The sequence below is a fragment of the Prunus persica genome, chromosome G7 (assembly GCF_000346465.2).
Source record: "Prunus persica cultivar Lovell chromosome G7, Prunus_persica_NCBIv2, whole genome shotgun sequence".
NCBI classification, from domain to species: domain Eukaryota; kingdom Viridiplantae; phylum Streptophyta; class Magnoliopsida; order Rosales; family Rosaceae; genus Prunus; species Prunus persica.
The window spans coordinates 1,355,249-1,382,124 of record NC_034015.1 but is presented as its reverse complement, the minus strand read 5'-3'; the positions used below and the strand labels follow the sequence as shown (position 1 = coordinate 1,382,124).

At 40.1% G+C, this 26,876-nt stretch overlaps 2 protein-coding genes across 3 annotated transcripts; both read right to left on the bottom strand.

Annotated features, from left to right (window-relative positions):
• LOC18770704 lies at nucleotides 3,189-5,102 on the bottom strand. 2 transcript variants are annotated; one of them, XM_020569071.1, is made up of 3 exons: nucleotides 5,026-5,102; nucleotides 3,861-4,060; nucleotides 3,189-3,701 (listed from the first exon to the last, which is right to left on the bottom strand). In XM_020569071.1, exons 2-3 carry the CDS (start codon nucleotides 4,002-4,004, stop codon nucleotides 3,468-3,470), a joined length of 378 nt encoding a protein of 125 aa, XP_020424660.1. In that variant the 5' UTR covers nucleotides 4,005-4,060; nucleotides 5,026-5,102; the 3' UTR covers nucleotides 3,189-3,467. The 2 variants fall into 2 exon arrangements, with proteins under 2 accessions (XP_020424660.1, XP_020424659.1); XM_020569070.1 differs by lacking the exon at nucleotides 5,026-5,102 and having other exon boundaries at nucleotides 3,861-4,169.
• On the bottom strand, nucleotides 17,743-18,432 carry LOC109950209. Its single transcript, XM_020568265.1, has 2 exons — nucleotides 18,295-18,432; nucleotides 17,743-18,207 (listed from the first exon to the last, which is right to left on the bottom strand). Exons 1-2 carry the CDS (start codon nucleotides 18,430-18,432, stop codon nucleotides 17,743-17,745), a joined length of 603 nt encoding a protein of 200 aa, XP_020423854.1.

Here is a 26,876-nt window from a genome sequence, read left to right as displayed (position 1 = left end):
ATATATTTCAATTTTTTTATTAAATTTTTGTGGAATTAGGTTATGTATTTTTCGTTTTTGAAATTAGGTTATGCTTACTTACATGAATGAAAGCTAAATCGTAAAAGGACCTATTTTACAAATGAGAAACATTGGACATGGGCTTAATGAATGAATTGCACAATCCTATTACCGAAGCAAATTAAACCATTTAAATGAATACACAAACTTCACAACAGTAGCAGCAACATCAACTGAGTCATCACCATTTTCCTTTGGTTACGATTTCTTCTATAGTGGGTTTGGTCTTGCGTTTGGGACATTGTTGATTGGTTATGGGTGGTGCTGTCCGAATTCCTTGTTTTATGTTATCTTATGTATTTTGTTTTTGTTTAGTTTTGAACTGGTCTGGGTGAGAAGCTTGGTTCTAGCCTTGGTTTTGAGGTCTAGGTGTCTCTACCCGGTTTTTGTGACTTGCTTTGTAATCTATTTTTTCTGGGTTTCTTTAATGAGATCAGATTTCAACCCACACCAAAAAAAAAAAAAAAAAGTAAGAGGAGGCTCTCTTTATAAAAACCAACATTGATGTCAATGATGATGATGAGGAAGTTGAGGTTGAACCAGATCATTGTGCCTCTTTGCCAATATCAAATCAACAAAACTCAGCTAGCTCAAGCAGTCGACACCGCAAACGAAATGTAGATACTGATATTCAAAAGGAAATGGCTAAAGCATTTGGTGAGATGATTTCTGAGTCTATTGACCAATTGAAAACTATAACTAATAGTTTGGTGAAAGGATCAGAACCAAGACCTGACATTGCTGCTGAATTGGCAAAGATGGACTTGTCTATTAATGACCAAATTAAGGCACTACGGCTAATTTTGGAGAAAGCAAGTGATGAGAGAACATTCTTGACATTGGATGGTGCTATGAGAAAAGCATTTGTTCTTCTCTTACTTGGGGCGAGAGAGCTGTGATTCACTCTTTGATGTAGTTTGGTTTATGAACAACTTTCCCTTTTGCTCTTATCACCTTAGTATGTGATCACTTTGAATTATACATTATTTGGTACTGTTTTTATTAACGTATGCGAGTATGTTGGAATTTTTATGAGATACTACAATTATGATAATTGGGTATATGAAGAAAAAAAATATTGGCAAAAATAATTGAAAAACAAATCTTGTCATATGAATCTTACCAAAAAAAATTCGTGTAATTTGAATCTCAATTTCCATTAAAATTATCAAAGAAATTTTTTTTATTTTAAAAATAGTCTGATATGATGTTATCCAGAACATCACCAAACACAGTATAACTTAGTCAGGCTATTTATCCGGAACAGCACCAAACGCCTTATAATATTATGGATAAATAGTCAGTACTCTCCGGAACAAATTAATACTATCCGACGAAAATTAATCAGTACAGTCCGACGTACCAAACGAGCCCATATTGTATTATTTATCTATATTGTATTATTTATCTATATTTTTTATTAAATTAAATTAATGTCCAAAAGGCTTACGCCTCACTACTTCAAGGCTTACGCCTTTTTTAAGACTCTTCTAATTTTATTTTAAAAGATAAAATTTAAGTAAGTCCAGCTGTAATAAAGTAATTAATTTCTTTTCAAAAATGGACATGTGTTAAAATTTGAATGGAAGTATCATACACTGACGTAGTACATCCGTACTATTTTATAATCTCCAACTGTAGCAAGCAGCTAAAATGAGGGGCGGATAGTAGCCTTTCGGTCATATAACTTTAGTGATATATCTTTATATTACAACCGGTTTGCAAGCAATTACATACCTATTTCTGAATAACCCACACATAAATCCAAACCCAAATGCTTTCCTCTCTTTGGCTCCATCTCACTTCCGATGGTTGCCTACCCTAAGATAAGATTTATTTCTATTTTTATACAAAAAATAAAATAAAATTGAACATAGGATGTCGGATGCAATGTAACCAAGTCTCTTGCAGATGAATTTATTAATAAAGGCAGTTTGGTTTATCTTCAAAATTTTAGGATTTGGAACTACATTTTTCTGTTCCCCCAGCAATTATAGATGTTGATGAACTTGGAGATTGGATGAAGACTTGGCTTGCCCAACATCCTATGTTTGAAGCTCTCACAAATAAAGAGCTTGGTTTTTGAAATCTTTCATAAACAAATAAATCCTATGTTGGACTTTTATCTTATTATTGCCCACTCTAAGAGCCATATATGAGACCCTCACTGTAGAATTCTTGTCCTTAGGAAACACACCTTAGGTAAATCAACCCAAATCGCAAACAACTAATTGACTTGATGTGCCACCTAACGGACACCCAATTTGATTTCAAAATGTGGACTCGCATCAAAAAATCAGCCAGGATATAATCTTATATAAACCAACCTCCGCCTCGAGGAGAAGGTATCTATTCCTTGAAACTAAAAAACCCTACTTTACTCATTGCTCACAACTAACTTTTGCATTAGAGAATCTTTGGCTCACACCAGTGTGTCTAAAAGTTAAAATTTGTCTCCTTCTTCTTAGTTTGAAGGCACAAAAGTCCTTTCAAACTGCTGAAGAGATTCATTCCCCACATTAATGCTATGATTTTTATTTTTATTTTAAAATTTGGGTACCACCTGTCCAAATGAATTAGAATATCGCTTGACTTCTCAGTATTGCAAAAATATCATATCTTTTCTCCGGAAAATATGACTTCATTTTCCATGACTCCAATCCAAGAGTTGGTTACTTAACCTCATAGACCACTTCCATCGAAAGCCAATCTTGTAAATAGCAAATCTTCACATCAAAGGAGAATTACCAAAATATGAATTGTCGGTGGATTTACAGATTGGACCATAGAAATCTAGGATCTTGTTCATAGAATTTCAAACCAAAAATTGACTAAGATTTTGCAAGAGATTTTTTTCTCTAGAAAGGAAAATTGAATGGCAATAACTCAAATGTGGTTCAAGATGTCTGTGAACTATCAATAATGTCGCGTCCTTAACTGGAAAGGTCTATTCTCTCTGCTCTTTGCTATCACTATCTTGCAAAACTTCACATCAACTGTTTATGTCGAAAATAACTGATTGCAGATTCAACAAGAAAACAAGTCTATGAACATGAAAGTGATAGGTACTAAGGACCAGTAAGGGAAATAAAGCAGAAAGAGAAACGAGTCTTCATTCATGCCTTTTCTGAACCACTTTTCTTGATAGAAAAATATCATTCTACAAACAAGCTTCTAATTCCCTACTACAACAAGATTCTGTAATTACATACAAGGAACTAACAGTGCGCATGCTCAATAAGATGTTGTCTCCCTCTATCCAAACATGCCCTTTAGGAACCTAGTAGCACCACCAACAACAACAACAGTATAATCTCCTAAATCCCAAAACATCAAAAACGCAAACTTTCAAACCCAAAAACCCAGAGCCCAAAACAAAACCAACACTACAAGCTTGAAGTGGAACATTAACATACCACAATAGTCTCAGACTTGTCACTGTTCTTAGGGTCGACAACATATGTAACAGACTGGCCTTCCATGGCTATCAAGCGCTTGGTCATGAACTTCCAAGGAACCTCAGGGGACTGTACGAGTACAATGTCCCCAACACCCAGTTTGTTGAACTGGGTTGAGATGCATTCAGCCAAGCACAAATTACCGGGCAGGCCAAGGGTTAGGAGCATGTTGGGACTGTAGGACTGCATACACAGAATCACAACCCATTTCAATTCCCTCTGGTAATATTTTTACCTCAACTCATTGAATTTAAATCCCAAAAAAATAAAAAAAAAAATAAAAAAAACAAAAAAACAAGAGAAATTGTCTAAGAATGAGAGAGTGGCGTGATTAGAAATTACCAGAGTGACGGTGAACAGGTGTGTCTTGGTGACTTGGAGGCAGTAGAGGAACTTTACTAGTCGTGGAAGGATGTCGCTTACGTCTCTCCCTGCGTTTTTAAATGCCTCCAAAGCCAAAAACTCCCTTATGTATCTCGACGCCATGGGAGAGTACAGAGCATATACAGAAAATTGGGGGAGAGAGAGGGAAGTCGTATAATCTTTGAGATGGATAACAAGTATATACGTTAACATGACACCTACCATAAGTTAGGGCCCGGTTGGATGGAAGCATTTGGATTTCAAATCCATTTATTTCAAATCCATGCATTTGAAATTCACATAAAATAATAGATAATAAAATGAAAACTAGTGATGGAATGGTACATAAAATGAAAACTAAAACATAAAACAATTTCCAATTTTTTTTTCAAGTTTTTCATACATTCTCCATTTCCCCATCCTCCTGCTCTCTTTCCTCTTCCCTCCCTCCTCCCTTCTCCCTACCTCATTTCCCGCACATGATTATTTATCTCCATCTTTAACTTAAAGTATAGAAGAAATTAATAACTAAATAAATAAAACTCATAGCCAAAAGCAAAATGGTTGCAAAGCAGCCCTGACATCCATTACAACATATCACATCCACTGAAAAACTAGTTGACTTCTCAAACCCAAAAGTTTTTAAAAGCTATGCTGCATCTATAGCATACTGAGAGAAGTCTCTTCCCTTCAAGCATAACATTAATTGCATCCATATCAACTTCAAATTAAGAAGCCCTAATAGTACAAAAGAGAAAATTTTAAACAGTCGGATGAAAACTTTTGAACAGGATTTAGAATAGACCAAAACTACAATAATCAACAATTAAAGGCCTAAAATTATGAATTAAATAACCTTGCCTAAAGTTTTCAACCAGTCTCGGCACTTTTACCAAAAGCAGTCAGCTTTTTCCAGAAGAAAGATAAGTTAGCAACACCAAATAGCCCGCCTAACCTACACAAATCATGTTCTATTGTACCTCCATAACATCTAATTAATTACATATGAAAATAGCAAAAGAAAAAAAAAAGGTAAAAAGTTTTACTACCTAGTTGTATCAATCAAATAATTAACCTAAAAAATGGAATTCGCAAAGAATTGTATGTTACATATGATTTAACAGAAATTGAAAAAGAAGTTGACCTTGGATTTGGCAGTCAATTGAGTGCAAATAGCAATTACAGCGTCTGCAATCTGAATTCTAAGGTTTCAGACGAAAACGATGACGTCTCTGCTCCATGCAAGCCTTTTTTGAGTGCTACTACCACTTTATATTGAATCCATGCCACTTTCCTGAAATACAAGGGCATTATTCGGCATAAGTTGCTATTTAATCATGTAGCTAAGTTGCTCCCAACCTCAAGAGCTTTACACAGATGCTGATATAGTCCTTAGTGGTTGTAAGAATATCTTTGTAGCAGAGTCAATGATTGTAGACAAGGCAAAGCAAGTATATATTTGATTCTATTCACAAGCCACAAACAAAAATATCTAAATACTTTTGCCATAACTAGAACCATACCCAATTGATACATAATGCTAAATACAGCTTTTATAAAGCCATCAACCAGATGCTAGAGCAACTTCTCATCAAATTCAAAACAGATTTTACAACAAAACAATATTAGGAGACACAAATGAATGATTCAGACAGTGACATTAAATTTTTAAACCAATGCCAGACAAAGGTCCCAACAGACGCGCACACACAACCAGAAACTACAATTAAAACTTAGGAACATTCAATTATGAGCAGAGAAAAATCCTTTACTAGAAACTAATTATGCTTGAACTTAGTTACAACTTACAACTTACATCAGTCATCACCAACTCTTGTAGTCAAGTAGTTTTCTCCCTCTAAATCTCATTTTAAAGCCAACCCAAGATAATTAAAGTCCCCAATAATAGGCCAAAGTTGTAAACAAAGATCACAAGGAACAGACTTGGATCACATTTTCCATTCATGACTCAGTTCCTTACACCATGAGAATAAATTCCCTACATCAATCTTTTCAGTTGAACAAAACCTTTCGGTATGTATCTACATGACAGTACGTCAAAATTAAAATAAAGAGGAATGAAATGAAAAGAAATGTTACAAAGTACACCTCCAATGGTACATATATATATATATATAGTAAGGCCTGTCATTTTAGTCTTATAAAGTAATTTATCCAGAAGAAAAAAAAGTTTACACACACAAGTTAGCTTTCAATTACAAAAACAAAGCAATTACATTGACTAGTAGTCTGCTAAGTTTGAATATGAATAATTTTCAGAAAACATTTGTTTAAGCCCTTTTTCGGAGAGGGTCAACTTAGAGAGAAGGGGATAGTCTTCAACAGGGGTGAAGGTGAGGACCTTCGGTAAGGGTAGCCTGCAGAAGACAAAGTAGGAGAAGCAGTCGTCAAGCTTCGGACACCGGTGTGGTGCCGACCGAAGGCTCTCCGATGCTTAAGTCACCTAAGAGTGGTAAATTTGGCAGAGTAACAGTAAAATTGAGAAAGTAATTATCCTTTTTACTTGGGTACTGTTCCCTATTTATAGGGGAGTGAAAATGGGAGCTTTGCACAAAGTTTCGATGTGGGACTTTGTGCAAGTTGCTCTGGTGGTGACACGTGTCCTTGGAGATTAGGTTCAGCAGTTGGGAGCTTCGGCAGGTGGCCGCCGCTTTAGAAGAGTGTATTCCTTCGGTAGGGAGGAAGGCGTGTCTGCCTTGGTGCTAGTCGTTTTGATGCTAGACATGCTTGGTTGATTATGGTGTAAACAGTAGTCCCCCAAGTTGTCAATCAAGAAATGGCTTCTGGTTTGGGAACTTGTAAGAAGGTTGCGTAATTAAATCAAGCGTGCCACCATGACGGGTGCCCTAGGCAGTCCCCTAGTCCCTCAAGTTCGGAAGCCAAAAGACACACCTTTTTTTGTTTTGTGTTTTTTTTTCTGGGGCTTCGGCATGCTGTGTGCCGAAGGGGAGGTAGCCTTCCGAGGGGAAGTTGTGACGTCATGACGTCCCTCCGAAGGGAAGATGTGACGTCACCGTGAGGAGCGAGGGTCTTTCCAAGCTTCGGAAAGGAGCCTTCCGAAGGGAAGGTGTGACGTCATCGCGAGTCGCAAGAACCCTTTCACCCTCCGAAAGGGAGCCTTTCGAAGGGGAGGTGTGACGTCACGAGAGCCTTCCGAAGGGAAGGTGTGATGTCATCTCTAGTTGTGAGTCCTTTCACACTTCAGAAGGTAGCCTTCCGAAGAGAAGGTGTGACTTCACGAGAGCCTTCAGAAGGGAAGGTTTGACGTTGTCGTGAGTCGCGAGTCCTTCCAAGCTTTGGAAGGGAGCTTTCCGAAGGGAGCCTTCCGAAGGGAAGGTGTGACGTCACCTCGAGTCGCGAGTCCTTTCACGCTTCGAAAGGGAGCCTTCTAAAGGGAAGGTGTGACGTCACGAGAGCCTTCTGAAGGGAATGTGTCACGTCAATAGAGCCTTTCGAAGGGAAGGTGTGACGTCGTCGCGAGTCCTTTCACGCTTCGAAAGGGAGCCTTCGGAAGGGAAGGTGCGACATCATCGCAAGTCGCGAGAGTCCTTTCATGCTTCGGAAGGGAGCCTTCTGAAGGGAATGTGTGACGTCATTGCGAGTCGCGAGAGTCCTTTCATGCTTCGGAAGGGAGCCTTCCAAAGGAAAGGTGTGATGTCATGAGAACCTTCCGAAGGAAAGTTGTGACATCATCGCGAGTCGCAAGTCCTTTCACGCTTTGGAATGGAGCCTTCTGAAGGGAAGGTGTGACGTCATCGCCAGTCACGAGAGTCCTTTCATGCTTCAGAAGAGAGCCTTCCGAAGGAAATGTGTGACATCATCGCGCTGCTATATGTTTAGCGATATTTGAACCGTTTGTTTGTGGAAATCGGGGCGTCCTTAACAGTAGGATTAGTTACTGCGATGGATCGAAAATCGATGAGCCTTTGTATGCCTTTAAAAGGGCATGGAGGGCTGAAGAGGGAGCACTTGGAATTTTTAAGAGACTTGAGTAGAAGAGCAAAGGTGATTTCCAATTAGGTTGAGGTGCGGCGAAGGCGATTTTCGACGAGGTCGAAGGGGACTCCGTCAAGGCCTAGCGACTTCCAGCAGCCGTGTGTGGTAGCGATAACAAGGCACGTCTTGTTTCGTTCTCTTGCCCTAGGTTGAAATTCTCGTTTTGCTTGAGTTTGTGCATGAACTTGTATGAATTTAGATGAACTTTCATGAACATTGAAGAACGTTTGAAGAACATGACTAGGCCTTTGCTTTCAATCTTCGCATGCCCATTAGTTTCCTTATTTTTGTGTTTGTAGATGTCTAGTAATTATGAAAGGGAAAGTCAAAGTCCATCAAGTCCCCATGTCTTCAGTGGGGAAGAGTTTGAGAGTGGTAGTCATGATAAAGCCCTGGGTACCAGTGGAGAGAGTACTGAGTCTGAACATATAGTGGAAGGGCTGATAGTGGAGGGGGATTGGGTGGGGGAAGAAGAGCAGCCAAGGAGCTCTGGGGGGAAGCCTATAAGGAGATGCAGAGGAATTATGCTACCTTAGAGGCTGTTGCCAACCAGGTGTTGGGTATGACTCAGGCACCAAAAGCTAGTGCAAGTGGGCGAGTGGGGCCATCTGGGTGTGGTACAGTGGTAGTGGTTTCTGCTGGTGTGGGCCTTCCAGTAGGGGTTTCGCTGCTGAAGGTAGACTACGCGATACCTGATTGTGTGGGGTTAAGGTTGCCACACCTACTGAAGCAGCGAGATATCCTCCCGAGGGTTGTGTGATGGTGTTCTCAGCCATGTACAAACATGGATTGAGGCTACCATTACATCCTTGGGTGCATATGATGCTATCGAGATTGGGCTATGCCCTTGGGCAGTACAATCCTAACTTTTGGAGTGTACTGCACGGGGTGTAGATAACATGGTGGTTGGCGAAGCAAGGGGAGCCAACCTTCGAGCAATTCATGCACCTGTACTTAGTGTCCAGGCAACATGGCAACTTTGGCGGGGTGCAGGTCAATTGCCGAAAGGCAAAGGAGATGGGGTACTTTATAGGGCAACCACCGTCGTCGCAGAAGACGTGGAGAAATTGATGGTTCTTTATCTTCGTAACTGGGAGTGCTAGCCTGGAAAGGCTGTCAGCAGACACGTGCCCACCCAGTTTCAGTCTACAGGTTTTTGGTTATAACTCCTGCTTTTAAGTTGTGGTTGTATGTGCTTGTTTATGGATGTGTCGTGTCGTCCGAAGCTTGTGAAAACTGACGCCCTTGTCTATATGCAGGTTTCGTGAAGTGTAGGCCAGTATCCAGGGAAGAAGAGGAAGAGATAGAGCTGGTGCGGAGACTAGTCTCTGCAGAGGCGCGTGAGATAAGGAACATTGTGACACCAGTGCTTCTTCTGGAGTCAGGGTTGCTTCAAGGAAGTAAGTTCACTTTCCCCTTCCTTGTCGCATGCTTGCCCTTGTATATGTGCTAACATTTGCTTCGGTTTTGCGGTTGCAATGGCTGAGGTGCTGAAGACTATAGTGACGGTGGAGGGTTCAGCAAAGGTGGCGGTTGATCCGGAGGAGATAGCGGAAGCTACAGGAAAGGAGAGAGAAAGATAGGGCCAACATGGCAAAGAAGACGTAGGCAAAGGGTGAGACCAGCACTGCAGAGGGGGTAGAATTGCGGGCTGCTAGGAAGCGGCCTAGGCAGGAGGATGATGGTTTGCTGGTGGAGCTGGAGAAGAAGTGGAGGGGGATTGAGGCATCCATTCATGACGTCATGGGTGGAACAATGCTGCTGCCATTTGACCTAGATCCTCTACCTAGTCTACCGCTGGAGATGGAGGAGTTGTTCCCTACAGGTACCAATGACATAGACTTTGCCTCAGTTTGGCGAGAGGCGAAAGAGGTGACTCTGGAGATGCATTGCAGGAGGTGCCTCTAGTGAACGCCTTCTTGACAGGAGTAAAGATTGACGCGAGAGAGCTCGCTCAAACCAAGGCTACGGGCTTCTCGAATCGAGCCTAGAAGTCAATCATTTCTGCCGCCAATGTAAGTATCCTAGTACCTTGGTGAACCTTTGAGTTGTTCATTTTGGGGGTTAAGTCTAGCTTATGATAATGTACATCTTGCAGGCCTTCGAGGATATGTACCTCACCCTGGCGAGGGCGGAGAAGGAGGTGGCCTTTGCGAGACGCCATTCCGAGACGGCGAAGGCTGTTACTGCCAAGGCTCAGGCAGTCCTTCGAGAGAGGAACGCACTTCAGTTGAGGGTGGAAAGGCTAGAGCGAGAGTTGAAGAAGACATCTTGGCGGCTGGAGGAGGTGGAGGAGGCTAGGATTGAGGCGGAGCGAAAGAAGGTGGAGGAGCTAGCTGCGTCTCGTGTCGAGGCCATCGAAGAGTACAAGGGTTCTAAGGGGTTCAAGAACCTTGTGCTCGATACGATGGTCGAGGAGTAGTTCGGGTAGGAGAAGCTGGTGGCGAGGTTTAATCCAGACTTGGATATAAACTTCGACACTAGTGGTGTTCCTTCTCCCATTCCTTCTGGTAAGGAGTTGCTTTTTGAGTCCCCTTCTTCCAGAGATGTTACTAGTCCCCTTAGTGCCGAGGCGAGTGGGGCTTCCGGGGGTGGCAGTGGTGAGAAGATGTCCGAGGCCGAGCCGGAGCAACGTGCCGATGCCTAAGGACCTTGTACATTTGTTTCCGTTTATGATGTAACCATAGTATTTGTTTCGGACTTGTCTTTGTTTTGTATGGATATTGCCCTACCGTAAGGCAGGGCTACCTTTGTGATTTTATGATAGCATGGTTTTTTTGTTTCCGTTTCTTACTTATGCATACTGCCAACTAAAGAAGTTTAGATGAGTAGGAATAAGCCCAATTCGAGTGCTTTCGTTAGATAGGTGCCGAAAGGCAAAAGGTACAAGAATTCGAGTCAAGGCTCAGAAACCAAAGTCTAAATAAACATAATGTCCTAGGGTCTAGATATATTTACTTACAGTAGTACTTGAGGTGATCAACGTTCCAAGGGTGAGGCAAGGTCTTGCCCATGGGATTACGAAGCTAATAAGTGCCGGGGTAGCAGACCTTGGTGATCTCGTAAGGACCTTCTCATGTAGGACCCAAGGTACCTTCAGTAAGGTTTTGGTGGCCAAGGAGACCTTGCGCATGACCTAGTCCCCAGTCTTGAATGCACGGGATTTGACTCAGGAGTCATAGTACTTGGCGATACGTTGTTGTTGGATTGGTCATGAAGCTCGTTAATGAAGTCGAGGTTCAGGACTAACTGTTCGTCATTGGCTTCGGCCTCATAAGTGGAGGTTTGGTATGTGGGCTGGCCAATCTCAACTGGTGCCACGGCCTCAGTACCAAAGGAAAGAGAGAACGGTGTTTCTCTTGTGGAGGTACGGAAGGTGGTGCGGTAGGACCAGAGAACCTCTGGGAGTAACTTTGGCCAGCAACCCTTGGCTTTGTCAAGCTTGGTCTTCAGAGTCTTTTTGATGATCTTGTTCACGGCTTTAACCTGGCCATTGGATTGGGGATGGGATGGGGAGGCCAAGTAAAGACGTATCTTGAGGTTGGAACAAAATTGCTTGAACTTTGCATTGTCAAATTGCCGGCCGTTGTCTGTGATGATGGTGTTGGGGATGCCGAAACGACATACGATATTCTGCCAAACGAATGTTTCAATGCGAGCTGTAGTGATGGTGGCTAAGGCTTCAGCTTCAGCCCACTTGGTGAAGTAGTCCACAACTACAACTGCGTACTTGACCTGGCCCTTGCCTTCAGGCGTAGGTCCAATGAGGTCAAGTCTCCATTGGGTGAATGGCCAAGGACTGACCATGGTTGTCAATGGTTCAGCTGGAAGTTGTGGGATGTTTGCAAATCGTTGACACTTGTCGCACTTCTGGGTGAAGGCCTGGGCATCTGTATAAAGTGAGGGCCAGAAGTATCCTTGCCTAATGACTTTATGCGCTAGTGAGCGAGCGCGGGAGTGATTGCCGCAGATGCCCTCATGAATCTCTCAAAGGACATAATTACCTTCCTCTGGAGTCAGGCACCGAAGGTAAGGGAGGCTGAAGCCACGCTTGTATAGAGCACCATTGATGATCAGGTATTGAGCGGAGCGATAGCGAACATGCCGCGCTTCGGCAGGATCAGCAGGTAGTGTCTGGTTTTCCAAAAAATTGAAGGATGGGGTCCATCCATGTGGGGCTGTGATCAATTGTGCAGATGAGTGGTGCTTGTGTGCTGGGCTGATCCAAGAGCTCCATGTGGATGTTGCGACCGATGCCTTGCTTTATGGCTGGAGGTAGGCTGTCATAGAGATGTCCTTGGCCGTGAAGTCCTGGTTGACTTGATGGACAACGAGCTGTGAGTCGCTGAATATCTGAATTTGCTTAGCGCCCAACTCCTTGGCTAGTCGAAGGCCAGCTAAGGGTGCTTCGTATTCGGCGACATTGTTGAAAGCGTGGAATTTGAAGCGGAGGGCGTACTCAAGGACAACCTCGTCTGGGGAGATGAGAACGAGGCCGGCCCCACATCCTTGGGTATTCTCAGAGCCGTCCACATATAAGGTCCACAAGGGCTGGGTCAGGTCTAGGGTGCTAGTGCTGGCGATGTGGTCCTGGCTTAAATGAGGATTGGGTTTGGTTATGATCTTGGTAGCGGCCGAAGTTTGGGGTTCTGTGATTTCTGATATGAAGTCAGCGACGGTCTGACCCTTTGTAGCTGGGCGGGGTTTGTAGTGGATATCAAACTCACCAAATTCAATGGCCCACTTAACCAACCTCCCAGAAGTTTCTGGCTTCTGCAACACTTGCATGAGCAGTTGGTTGGTTAAGACATGGATGGTGTGAGCTTGGAAGTATGGTTTGAGGAGCCAAAATTACCAGGGCGAATGCTAGTTTCTCAATGTCTAGGTACCGAACCTCGGCATCTTGTAATGCCTTTCTAACATAATGCACCAGGTCTTAAGGCTCGGGGGTTGACAATAAAGGGGCCCGGCTCATATACTCATTCAGTTCGCTGAAAGACTTGTCACATTCGGCAGTCCAAGTAATGCTTCGCTTGCTACCCTTGAGTGCCTTGAAGAATGGGGCGCAACGATCAGTAGCTTTGGAGATGAACCTGGTTAGCGCCGCGACGCGCCCTGTAAGGCTCTGGATGTCTTTGACCGTCTTGGGTATCTTCATGTCTAAGATGGCCTAGATCTTCTCTGGATTGGCCTCAATACCTTGTTGGCTGATCATGAAGCCAACAAATTTCCCTAAAGCCACGCCGAAGGCACACTTCGCAGGGTTGAGCCTCATTCTATATTGCTTCAGGATCGTGAACATGGCACATAGGTTAGAGATGTGCTGGTCAGCAGTGCCACTTTTGACTAGCATGTCATCAACATAAACCTCCACGGTGTTGCCAATTAGTGGGGCGAAGAGGTTGTTCACGAGACGCTGATAAGTAGCCCTGGCGTTCTTGAGCCTGAAGGGCATCACCTTGTAGCAGTATAGACCACGATCTGTAATGAAAAAGGTGAGGGCTTGGTCATCAGGGTGCATGAAGATCTAGTTGTACCCAGAGTAAGCATGCATGAAACTAAGGAGGGCGTGGCCAGCTGTGGCGTCAACAAGCTGGTCAATGCGGGGTAGGGGGAAGCTATCTTTCGAGCAGGCCCAATTAAGATTGGTGTAGTCTGCACACATACGCCAGCCTTTTTTTGGTTTGCGGATCATCACCACATTAGCCAGCCAGGTGGGATAGTCTACTTCCTTGATGAATCCAACGCTGCTCAACTTATCCACATCTGCCCTCATGGCCTCATAGCGCTCTGGGTTATAAGCACGACGCTTTTGCCGACGGCAGGATTAATGCTTAGCCGATGGGATATGATGTCTGGTGATATGCCAGGCATGTCATTGTAAGACCAGGCAAAGAGATCATAGTGAAGCTCTTGTGAGAAGAAGGTGTTGATTTGGACCTATCGGTCCGAGATGTAATCACGGAGAGTAACCACCTCAAGGTCTTTCACAGGTTCAGCCTGCTGGGTGACAGATTCCTCCCTGGGGTCTTCAGGTCGTTCAGTGCCAACTTGAGGAAGGGATAGAGCCTTGGTTATTGCTAGGGCCTTACCCTTATGCTGGCAATTGATGGATTTCACTACTGAAGCGTAGCAACTTTGGGCCCCAAGTTGGTCGCCGCTCACCGTGCCTGTGCCATGGGGTGTGGGGAATTTCAGCAACATCATGTGCATGAAAATGAAAACTTTCATTTGCGCCAAGGCTGGGATGACATTGTAAGCTGTGGGGTAGTCAACGATAAGAAAGGGAGTGGTGACGGTAGCCCGCTAGGGTGCTGAACCAATGGAGATAGGAAGGTGGATGCTGCCAAGAGGTTGAACAACATTGCCAGAGAAGCTCACGAGAGGGGATGCTTCGGTCGAGCAAGTGTGCTGGGACCTGGAGCTCCCTGAAAGCATCAGCAAACATCACACTAACCGAGCTGCCAGTGTCCACCAGGATACGCCCAACGTCGAAGTTAGAAATGTCCGCATGGATAATGAGCAGGTCATCATGAGGAGAATGACCCCAAGTTCTTCCTCCTCGCTGAAGGTAATGGGGGCCCAGCCTGATCTCTACGTCTTTGGTAGGCGTCCCAACTCGTTGCTGAAGACCTGGTGAGCATAGGTAGAGCGAACGTTATTTATAAGGGAGTGAAATGGGAGTTTTGCACAAAGTTTTGATGTGGGACTTTGTGCAAGTTGCTCTGGTTGTGATACGTGTCCTTAGAGATTATGTTCGGCAGTTGGGAGCTTCGACAGGTGGCTGCCGCTTCGAAAGAGTGTCTTTCTTCGGCAAGGAGGAAGGCGTGTCTGCCTTGGTGCTAGTCGTTTTGATGCTAGACATGCTTGGTTGATTATGGTGTAAACAACATTCAAGCCTATCCAATCACCAATTCAACAAAACCCACACAAATCAAATACTGAAACATATCTTCTTCTGTTTTTTTTTTTCCGGTAAAACCATATATGAATACTATAAGATTTTCCAAAGCATAACCCAGTATCAAATAAAAATAAAATTAAAGATTAATAAAAAATAAAGGGTACCAAAACCAGATGTCTCTCATACCTAGAAGTACCGAAAATCAAAAGAAAAAAAACGACGAGGGGGTTTGGGCCTGTCTCCTAGAATTAGAACCCTAAAATGAAAACAAGATCACAATTCTCTACAAAAACTACCAGAGAGACAGAAAGAAAGACACATAGAGACAAAGGGGCAGAGATTGGAGGCATACAAGAAAGTAGCAGCTGATGGTTTTATTTTGGGGCAAGGGTGATTTGGGACGACGAACACGCTGATACGAACAAGACGACCAGAGCTCTCATGTTTAACATAGCGTGCGTCTTAATTTGGTCTGGGCTTAGGCCATTTCCAACCATAGGCTAAACTCAAATTTTCACCCTTCAAAATACAACTATTCATGTATTTTTAGGACTCAAAACACCATACCTATGCCTGGAATAATTCAAACCCTTCATTGAAGCCATTGCCATAATTTTATTCCATTTTTACTTTTACTTTTGCTTCATTAGATTCTTTTATCCTCATTCAATAATGTTCTAAACTTTTGCACACCTCCACTTGTGTTCTTCAATTATTTTCTGAATCCTTTCCCACCCCCTATTGTCTTGTTTCAATCATGTTGTGAACCATTGCTCAACTTTGTCCATCTCACTTTATTGGATTCCCTTATCTCTCCCTATCTTTTCCTATCTTCATTCAATTATTTTCTGAACCATTTCTCATCTTGTCTGGTTTCAATCATGTTCAGAACCATTGCCCATCTTTGTTCATCTCACTTTATTGGATTCTCTTATCTTTCCTTATCTTTTCCTATATTCATTCAATTATTTTCAAACATGTAGGTCATCTCATTCTCTTGTCTATTTAAGAAGTATTATTCTACCGAATTGACCGCACAATCTCCTTCAATTTCATTCTCCTTCTTACAATGAGTTCACATAGAAAGGCTATACAAAATTTCTTCAATGATGATTCTGATAATGATGACCTTCATCAACAGAAGATTGCAATGGCTGTTCAACACCATACATTTTTGTTGGAGCAATATACTCAACAATCCAAATATGGTGTTACAGGACCCAGTCCAAATTCCGCTTTGGAATCCGAGCCAGATCCTATGCGTGTCCGACACCTGGCAAATGTCGGGCACAAATGACCTATTTTCCCTTCTATACAAAACATGATAAAATAATAAGGTTAATGTCTACTGAAAAATCGGCAGAGTTTCCCTTGTAACTGGCTCAATACCAAAACATTTTCCCTTGTACTCATAAAATGATGAGTCTCATGGAGGACTACGCCTGTGAAAGACAACTTTATCCCTCAGTGGACTTTCGCAGGTCGTTCAGCATGAGAAGAGAGCTTTTCTATCGCATCTCAAATGATGTTGTTGCACATGAGACATACTTTACCCAGAAGATAGACGCTTGTGGACGACAAAGTCTATCCTTAGAGCAGAAGCTAACAGCTCTTTTTCGAATGCTCGCATATGAATGCTCGGCAGACTACACCGACGAGTACTGCTGATTGGGTGAATCTACAGCCTTTGAATGTTTTCGAAAGTTTTGTTCCGTTATTGAAGCCGTGTATGGCCAGTGGTACCTCTGTTCCCCAAATCCGACTGACCTTTACTGCCTTTTGCACAAGGCTAGTCGCAGAGGATTTCCAGACATGTTAGGCAGTCTTGACTGCATGCATTGGGAATGGAAGAATTGCCCCACTGCTTGTGCACGCCAGTTTACCGGCTACAAGCATAAGCCAACTGTCGTTCTATAGGCAATGGCCTCGTATGACACTTGAATATGGCATGCCTTTTTGGAGTCGTCGGATCGAACAACGATATCAACGTCCTAGCTTGTTCCCCATTGTTCAATGGTGTAGTCAATGAAGTGTCTCCCATCCAAAATGTTGTCAATGGAAATGAATACAATCTGGTTTATTACTTGGCTGATGGTATCTACCCTAGTTGGACTACATTGGTTAAGACGATTTTTCAACCGGATACTCCAAAAAAAGACTATTTGCCCAAAAACAAAAGGCTTATAGGAAGGATGTCGAAGGAGCCTTCGAAATACTTTAGGCTCAATGGGGAATTGTTAGGGGACCTGCACGTATGTGGCGCAAAGAGCAACTTCATTCAATCATGATGACGTGCATAATATTGCACAACATGATTGTTAAGGATGAGTATGAGGATCTAGATGCAGAATCTGATAATGATGATAATTGTCCACGAACATCTATCAGAGCAAGAGCAAGACTTGCTTATGAGCTTGAGCCAACTATCACGTACGATATAAACAGAGACATGCAAACTATCTCAGACTACATGGTCTGTCAAAATAGAGTTCGTGTTTCGTAAGTGCATTACAATCTAAGAAATGATTTGATCAATCACATTTGGAGATGCGAAAGAAGGGCAATGAGCTATGTTGTGTGTTTAAATTTTGTAAGTGTGTTTAAATTATCTAAGCGTGTTTAAATTATACTGTGTGTTTAAATTATGAAAGTGTGTTTAAATTATAAAAGTGGTTGTGTGATTTTAATGAATTATATGGTTTATAATTGAATTTAAAAAAAAAACTAATTATAGAAAAATAAACGACAATCATAAAAAAAGATAAACGATAATTATAAATAAAGATAAATAACAATTAGAAATAAAGATAAACGACAATTATAAATAAAGATAAACAACAATTACAAATAAAGATAAATTAATAACCACTATGTGGAGGGCTTGGATAATAGTCTCCAGAGTTGTCTTCTGGATTGTCGAGGGAACTTGTCTTGCTTATTCTAACAATACTTCTTCTTTGTTGAAGTAAATTTGGATAGGTCCATGGACATTATCCTCTGTTCATTGGCCTCCTTATCTTGTTGGATTTGATAGGCATGTTGTTCTTGTAGGAGCTCTAACTTTCGCCTCCTATCCTCTTTTGCCTCATTTCCTTGTTGAACCAATTTAGACAAGAACTTTCCACTTTGGTTGAGATAACCTTCAACACCTTTCCCTTTCTTTTTTTCATCATTCTGTTTATCTCTTCCTAACGGCCTTGGAGTGGGCATGACTACATCATCTTCATCTTCCTCCAAATTGACTGTATTGCCACTATGAGAAGAATCTTTGAATGTTTGTGTGGGAGATTCACATAGGTTGTTCCATTTTGGGCAATCTTTTAAGATTTGCCAAGCATGATACAACTTTAAAGGCCTATTTAGAGTTTTATTATCATTTAAGAAAAGTTTTCTTGCATTCATATCCTACCCATGAAATAAAATAAAAATCAAGTTAATAATTGAAAATAATTAGAATAATAAATTTAAACATTGAAAAAAATGGGTACTCACCACATCTTCAAGATTGGAGCCGCTCACATGCCTTGCATTGGTCTTTATCATACATGCCTTCCATAGAGAACATTGTTGGTTGATGATCTTGAATCGAGAAGCAATAGCTTGCGGCGATCGTACCCTTGCTCCGCTCATGTCCGGATCATTTTCCAAAAACTTTTGGTACACACGCAACCAAAATGAGTCATTTGATTGATTCGTGCCAATAGCCCCATCTTCAGAGATAGAAACCCGCCCTTGCACAATGCCTCATCTTCTTGTGGTTTCCAATTCACACCTCTTTGGGATTTGGGTAGATTATTTACCGTATGTATGCGTGGAATAATTCAACCCTTCATTGAAGCCATTGCCATAATTGTCTTCCATTTTTACTTTTACTTTTACTTCATTGGATTCATTTATCCAAATTCAATAATATTCTGAACTTTTGCCTACCTCCACTTATGTTCTTCAATTATTTTCTGAACCCTTTCCCATCCCCTATTGTCTTGTTTCAATCATGTTATGAACCATTGCTCAACTTTGTCCATCTCACTTTATTAGATTCCTTTATCTTTCCCTATCTTTTCCTATCTTCATTCAATTATTTTTTAAACCATTTCCCATCTTGTCTAGTTTCAATCATATTCTGAACCATTGCTCATCTTTGTTCATCTCACTTTATTGGATTCCCTTATCTTTCCCTATTTTTTCCTATCTTCATTCAATTATTTTCAAACATGTAGGTCATCTCATTCTCTTGTCTATTTAAGAAGTGTTATTCTACTGAATTGACCACACAATCTCCTTCAATCTCATTCTCCTTCTTACAATGAATTCACGTGGGAATGCTATACAAAATTTCTTCAATGATGATTTTGATGATGATGACCTTCATCAACAGAGGGTTGCAACGGCTATTCAACACCATACGTTTTTGTTGGAGCAATATGCTCAACAATCTAAACATGGTGGTTCTGTTGTAGGCCATGAATACAAGAATCGGAAGAGAGAAAAACATCATAAGAGTCTTATGAAGGACTACGTTTGTGAAAGACCACTTTAGCCCCAGTGGACTTTCGCAGGTGGTTCCGCATGAGAAGAGAGCTTTTCTATCACATCTTGAATAATGTTGTTGCACATGAGCTATACTTTACCCAGAAGATAGACGCTTGTGGACGACAAAGTCTATCCCCAGAGCAGAAGCTAACATCCGTTTTTCGAATGCTCGCATATGGATGCTCGGCAGACTGCACCGACGAGTACTATAGATTGGGTGAATCTATAACCCATGAATATTTGCGAAAATTTTGGTTCATTATTGAAGCCGTGTATGGCCAGTGGTACCTCCGTCCCCCAAATTTGACTGACCTTTATAGGCTCTTGCACAAGGCTAGTCGCAGAGGATTTCTAGGCATGTTAGGCAGTCTTGACTACATGCATTGAGAATGGAAGAATTGCCCCACTACTTGGGCACGCCAGTTTACCAGCTATAAGAATAAGCCAATTGTCGTTCTACAGGCAGTGGCCTCGTATGACACTTGGATGTGGCATGTCTTTTTTGGAGTCGTCGGATCGAACAACGATATCAACGTCCTACCTCGTTCCTCGTTGTTTAATGATGTAGTCAATGAAGTGTCTCCCCATATCCAATATATTGTCAATGGAAATGAATACAATCTGGGTTATTACTTGGCTGATGGTATCTACCCAGTTGGGCTACATTGGTTAAGACGATTTCTCAACGGGATACTCCAAAAAAAGACTATTTGTCCACACAGACACACACAAAAAAAAAAGTTGTTGGAAGGATGTCGAAGGAGCCTTCGGAATACTTCAGGCTCAATCAGCAATTGTTAGGGGACCTGCACGTATGTGGCGTAAAGAACAACTTCATTCAATCATGATGATATGCATAATATTGCACAACATGATTGTTGAAGATCTAGATGCAGAATCTGATGATGATGATTATTGTCCACGAACATCTAGAAGAGCAAGAGCAAGACTTGCTTATGAGCTTGAGCCAACTATCACGTAATATATAAACCGAGGCAGATAAACTATCTCAGACTACATGTTCCATCATAATTGAGTTCGTGCTTCACAAGTGCATCACAATCTAAGAAATGATTTGATCAACCACATTTGGAGATGCAAATAAGAGGGGCAATGAGCTACGTTGTTTGTTTAAATTATGTTGTGTGTTTAAATTATGTTGTATGTTTAAATTATGAAAGTTCGTTTAAATTATAAAAGTGGTTGTGTGATTTTAATGAATGATGTGGTTTATCATTGAATTTTAAAAAAGACTAATCATAGAAAAATAAACGACAATCATAAATAAAGATAAACGATAGTTAAAAATAAAGATAAACAACAATTACAACAACAATTATAAATAAAGATAAACGACAATTATAAATAAAGATAAATAACAATTACAAATAAACATAAATTAATAACCACTATGTGGAGGGCTTGGATAATAGTCTCCAGAGTTGTCTTCTGGATTGTCGGTGGAACTTGCATTCATCTGGGCCTCAATAATTTTGTCTTGCTTATTCTAACAATACTTCTTCTTTCTTGGAGTAAATTTGGATAGGCTCATGGACATTATCCTCTGTTCATTGGCCTCCTTATCTTATTAGATTTGATAGGCATGTTGCTCTTGTAAGAACTCTAACTTTCACCTCCTATCCTTCTTTGCCTCATTTCCCTGTTGAACCAATTCAGACAAGAACTTTCCACTTTGGTTGAGATAACTTTCAACACATTTCCCTTTCTTTTTTTCATTCTTCTGTTGATCTCTTCCCAACGGCCTTGGAGTGGCATGACCACATCATCTTCATCTTCCTCCAAATTGACTGTATTGCCACTATGAGAAGAATCTTTGAATGTTTGTGTGGGAGATTCACATAGGCCATTTTATTTTGGGCAATCTTTTAAGATTTGCCAAGCATGATACAACTTGAAATACCTATTTGGAGATTTATTATCATTCAAGAAAAGTGTTTTTGCATTCATATCATACCCATGAAATAAAATAAAAATCAAGTTAATAATTGAAAAGAATTAGAATTATAAATTTAAGCGTTGGGAAAAATGGGTACTCACCACATCTTCAAGATTGGAGCCACTCACATGCCTTGCATTGACATTTGTCATACATGTCTTCCATAGAGAACATTGTTGGTTGATGATCTTGAACCGAGAAGCAATAGCTTGCGGTGATCATACCCTGGCTCCGCTCATTTGTCACGACCCGATTCGGAAACAAGGAATATTCCCGAACCAGGGTGTAAGTCATACCAAAGTCATAAAAAATAAAATCCTACAACCATGATATGATGAGAAAAAGAGCCACAAATTAATACAAATTTACTTAACAACACAGAATCAGAGTCGCAGTAACTTGTAGTTAAATACACACTAAGATCTTTATCAAACCATTGACTACTTACAAAAGTTAATTACACAAATCAACAACAAAAGCCTAGTAGCTTGGTTGTAACCCGCTTCCACAGACATCGCCTTGAATCCTGCACAATCTATTAGGGTATGAGCATTCTAATGCCCAGTAAAGTACCATCAAACCCCTCAAGGTCAACTATCACAGTTAATCAAAGTGTCATGCATCAAACACAAGATACAGAAATTATGCAGCCATACCAAATAAATAAATTTGCATATGCAGTGATGCCATGAACTCACTCCCTTCTAATCCCACCAATTCATACCTTAGGGCAACAAGCCTGCATGTCTCATACCATACGTTTTAACACCGTAGCTCCGAATACCCTAAAATATGCCCATCCATCCCTTAACCCAGTTTTCTTTTGTTTATGAATTTCTCAACTTTCACTTTTCATTAGAGGCCCTGCTCCCATCACCTCAATATATTCAAGCCTTGCTATCGTCACTTGAATTTATGCCACATTTTTACTCACTCAGATATATCTAAGGCCATCTCCTACCCCTTAGATAAACCTCAAACGAGACACACACACCCCAAACACCACTGTCTTTATGATGCATATGCAATACAGAGCAAACATAATTCATCTGTGTGGAATAATAATACAAATAATAACAATAATATTTCAAGCTTCATCACATGAATAATAATATTCACCTAGCGTTAAAAATAATATCTATGGAGAAACATCAATAATAATATTCACATAACATCAAATAATATTCATCAAGCAAAGCAACAATAATATCCATATTTATAATATTATATATAAGTACTAAGATTAAAAGTGACATAGCCCTATCATCAGGAAAATCAGGAAACCCTACGTCGTGTCCAAGAAGCTAAATTGACAAAATTACCCTTCGGATGTGGCTGGGTTCTCTCCCGTTCCTAGATTTGAAAAAATAAATAACATAAATGAAGTTAGAAAATCTAATTTTATAAAAATATTTTCTCTCCTAACATAGAGAGTGCACCCCACTCTCCTAACATAGAGAGTACCCCTCAAAACGACCCGAAACCTATACTATTGGACTCGGACTGAGAACTCGTGTCGGATGGACTAAAAATATGGCGTCGGAGGCTACCGGAATAGTCACCACACGCCGCCATTCCCGGAGCCACGAGTGGGCTTACTGTTCATCGTCTTCAAAAATAAAATCCTGCAACTTCCTCTGTTTTCATATTAAATCCCATATTTTGTGAGGCATTTTGACCAACGAAACGTTAACAAAAATGGGCAAACATATGATGGTTTTAAAGCTTGATATCTCTAGTTTCTAACCCAATAAACCACACTGGAAACGGAGCTAAAACGAAGGAGAAAACCAGCTCCAAATTTGAGCTTGCGGCTGGTTTTCTGCAGAAAACATATTTTTTTCCGAACTTTGGACATGTGTTTGACCTATCAGAACTCAACCAAATTCGATGAAACCAATTTGTTTTTATTCCTTGCCATGTCTAGTTTAAAATCAATGATTGGCTTCTTCAAACACAGAAAAGATTGGGAGAAAAAGAGAGCCAAAATGAGGCTCGCAGACTGAAAATTCCTAGAAAAATGCAAATTTCCAGATTTGGTTCAAAGTTGTTTTCAACCATTCTATCATTTCTAAGTTGTTCTTAAGGCTTCTAAAACACTTCTAAACTTCATACCTATCAATTAAACTCATCAAAAACTCAAAATCAAACCAAAAATTAACAACACCCACACTTGAAAAATTGCTCTATCCACCCAACCCGAAATTAGAAATTCAACATCTTCCAATTCAATTCTTCCTAACACTCATATGACTCAAATTATTCTTTAAGAGACTAAACTAACACAATCACAAGGTAAAAACTAAATTTTTCAAAATTGACTCAACTTAGATAATTTTTTTTTTCTTCCCTTCCTCCAATCCTCCTCTTCCTCACCCAAATTTGATTCCTTTCATCCCTAATATTATCTTAGCCTAAATAATTAATAACCTTAGCCTAGACTAGGTGACTCACCTCCAATAGATGAACAACTCATCCCAAAATCAGATTTTGAAGAGAAAGTAAGAGGGAAGGAGGAAAGAATGAAAGGAATAATGAATGTTTGGCTTACACGTTGCCTTCTCCTTCTTCTTCTTCTTTTTTTGGTTTTTTTGGATAACTCATAAATAAGTTAAATAAATATTTTTTTTGTTTTTCCTAGATGTTACATCATGCCCGGATCATTTTCCAAAAACTTTTGGTACACACGCAACCAAAATGAGTTGTTTGATTAATTCGTGCCAATAGCCCCATCTTCAGAGATAGAAACCCATTGTTTGCACAATGCTTCATCTTGTTGTGGTTTCCAATTTATACCTCTTTGGGGTTTTGGGGCCATTCTCAACAAGAATGAAAGTAGAATGAAAAATATAACAAAGGAAAAAAATGATTTTTGGTGGATTATTTATCAAATGAGTGGCTATTTATAGAGTTTGGAATAAGTTTTGAGGTTGGATCTGATTTAGATTAATTATAAATATTATTTTGACCGTTGGATTTAAATTTGAGCCGTTGGATGTGAAATTTTATCGTTCAGATTGCCTAAAATTAATCCTGATCGTTGATTACAAACATAGCTATTGGAAAAAAACAAAAAAAAAAACAGCACAGCACAACTTTTGAAAATATAGCCGTTGGAATGGAATCAACTTGCACAAGGGCCAGCTGTGTTGCATAACATGCATGCCAGACAGCAAATGTCATGCGGGGCCCAGGATACATTGGTCTTTAAGTGGGCTTCCAAGCCAAAAAAAAAAAGAGTAGAAAAAGTAGAGTTTGGGCCCACATAAAATACCAGTCCAACCAATATTTGGACTAGAATTCCACCCCAAATTTGACATTTCTCAAATTTTTACCCCCCAAAATACATGGGTCGGAGAAGATTTTTGGACTCAAAACTCATAAGCCCTAGGCTGCGCTTAGCTATCACCTGCTAATGTGAGGGTGTATGTTGCACTGATACGAGTAAAGATACGGCAATATGATATTCCAATAAGGTTAATTTTTAAAAACTAGAATATCGGTACGGCAAGAATATAGCAATTAAAAAAATAATTTTTATATAAATTATTATTGTATTAACATATTAATTCTATTTTACATTTTCTGGGTATGGGCAAAAATGTCAAAAGGGCTTCTTAGTTGTATATATGTTATTTTTTCGGTTGATAAAAAAATATTATTTTTTCTAAGTTGGGCTAAAAGGGTTATTCGTTATTAGATTTTGTTGGGTGTGGGCTATTCATAGGGCCCAAGTCAGACTTAATTTTTAGAAACTCATTAGTTTCACTAAAATGGAGATATTTATGCAAAGGACCCACTAGTATAGTGGTTTGGAGTAATTACTCTCACAGGTAAGGTCTTGGGTTCGAGTCCTAGTATCCGTGTAGTGTGTGTGAGTTTAGTATATGATCGCCCCTCTCAAAAAAATAAAAGGAGATATTTATTATAGGCCAAAGTCCGGCTCGGCCCGATAGTTATGCCTGCTTGGCCTGGCCTACTCTAAAGTTGGGTAGGGCTTGGGCTTAGGATTTGCAACCCTCGGCCTGGCCTAGGCCTGCTAGCCTATGCCCTTATTTTTTTAAAATTTAATTGATGCACTCCCTAACCTTATACTTAATCAAAATAATGTAATATGTATGATAAACTAATAAACTTCTTATTTTGTTACACATGTTATACATTCAGTTAATTTTTTCAATTTTGTCTAAAATTTTGTAACAAGGAAGTCATATATACACTATATCTTCTAGTGCCCCTTTTTTGTCAAGTTCAAATTTAATGGTTCAATAAAGAATTTGAAAGCTTATTTTGATTTTATTAATTCTAATGGCACAAATTGCTTTAATTCTCATGATGTCAATCCTAGTTTGGGATAGAAGTAATACATTTTCATAAGATTCATTTTTAAGTATAATATTTTTTTAAATATATTGGCTATTGGTCTAGGTTTGGTAAAAGAGTTGGGACTTTACCATATAAGGATAAATAGGAGGACACCAAGAAAATATGGACTAGCCCCTCAAAAATTGGACAAACCGGTCCAGTCACTGACTGACATTGACATGAAATAAACTCTTAAGTCACTCGTTTTGAGTGACATTGAACAACTCTTATGTCACTGTCGAATAGTAACTCGACTAATTTGTCCAATTTTGGAGGGGCTGGACCATTTTAACATTTTGTCTTGTGTGGAAGACTTTTTATCATATTATAAAAAGAGTTTAGCTATTATATTTTTGTTGTCTTAAGTTATGTAGTAATTTATACTATTGTTTAAAAGAAAACTCTTTATCCATCACTTTTGCCAAAAAATGTGTAACAAAAAGATTTAAAAGGAAAAAAGCCTGGCCCATAAAGCTAGGTTCGAACCCAAAAATTTTGGCCCGGCCCAACCCTGTCTAAGGACAAACCATAGGCATCTCACATTATAGTCACTAAGAGTATGTTTGGATGAGGTGCTTAGACCATTTCCAACCATGGGGGTGGAAACTGAAAATTTGACATTTGAGTCCAAATTCCATCTCTAATGTATTTGGGCGGGTGGAAATTTGGGCCAAGCAATATCTTGGGTTGAATTCCAGTTCGAATATTGCTTGGACTGGTAATTTTGTGGATTCCAACATGCCAATATTGAAGGCCACATGAAGGAAATACAGAGCAGGTCCCACGTGAAAGATTTTTGTGCGCCACTCCTCTCCTTCATTCCATTACATGGAAGAGTCACATCAAAGGCCAACAACTCCCTTTGAATAGCTTGTTCATCTTTTGCTTTTTAAACCAATGATGCATTTTTAAATAAATTTATAAGATTAAAAAAAAAACAATGTTTTAACAAATTTCTAGCTTGATTTTAACTTTAAGTGAAAAATTATTTTGTTTATTAAATTCAATTATTTTAGGTTAAAATGTTTAGAAAATTAAATCATGAAGTTTTAAACAAAAATAATATCATTAAAAATTAATCACAACAAAAAAACTAGAGGTTGACCATTTTTAAACAATTTAATAAAGTTATGGACTCAAATTATGAGTTCGCAATATTGGAGGAAAAACAGTTCGAGCACTAAAAATACATGAATAGTTGTATTTTGGAGGGTGAAAA

Bases quoted from the DNA above. Each gene is read 5' to 3' on its own strand.
- LOC18770704 (XM_020569070.1), bottom strand. From the start codon at position 4,106: ATGGTAGGTGTCATGTTAACGTATATACTTGTTATCCATCTCAAAGAT. The intron at 3,702-3,860 runs GTAATTTCTAAT...CTGTGTATGCAG, and splicing joins ACCTGTTCACCGTCACTCTG to TCCTACAGTCCCAACATGCT.
- LOC109950209 (XM_020568265.1), bottom strand. From the start codon at position 18,432: ATGAGCGGAGCAAGGGTACGATCGCCGCAAGCTATTGCTTCTCGATTC. The intron at 18,208-18,294 runs GTGAGTACCCAT...TTTCATGGGTAG, and splicing joins GCTCCAATCTTGAAGATGTG to GATATGAATGCAAGAAAACT.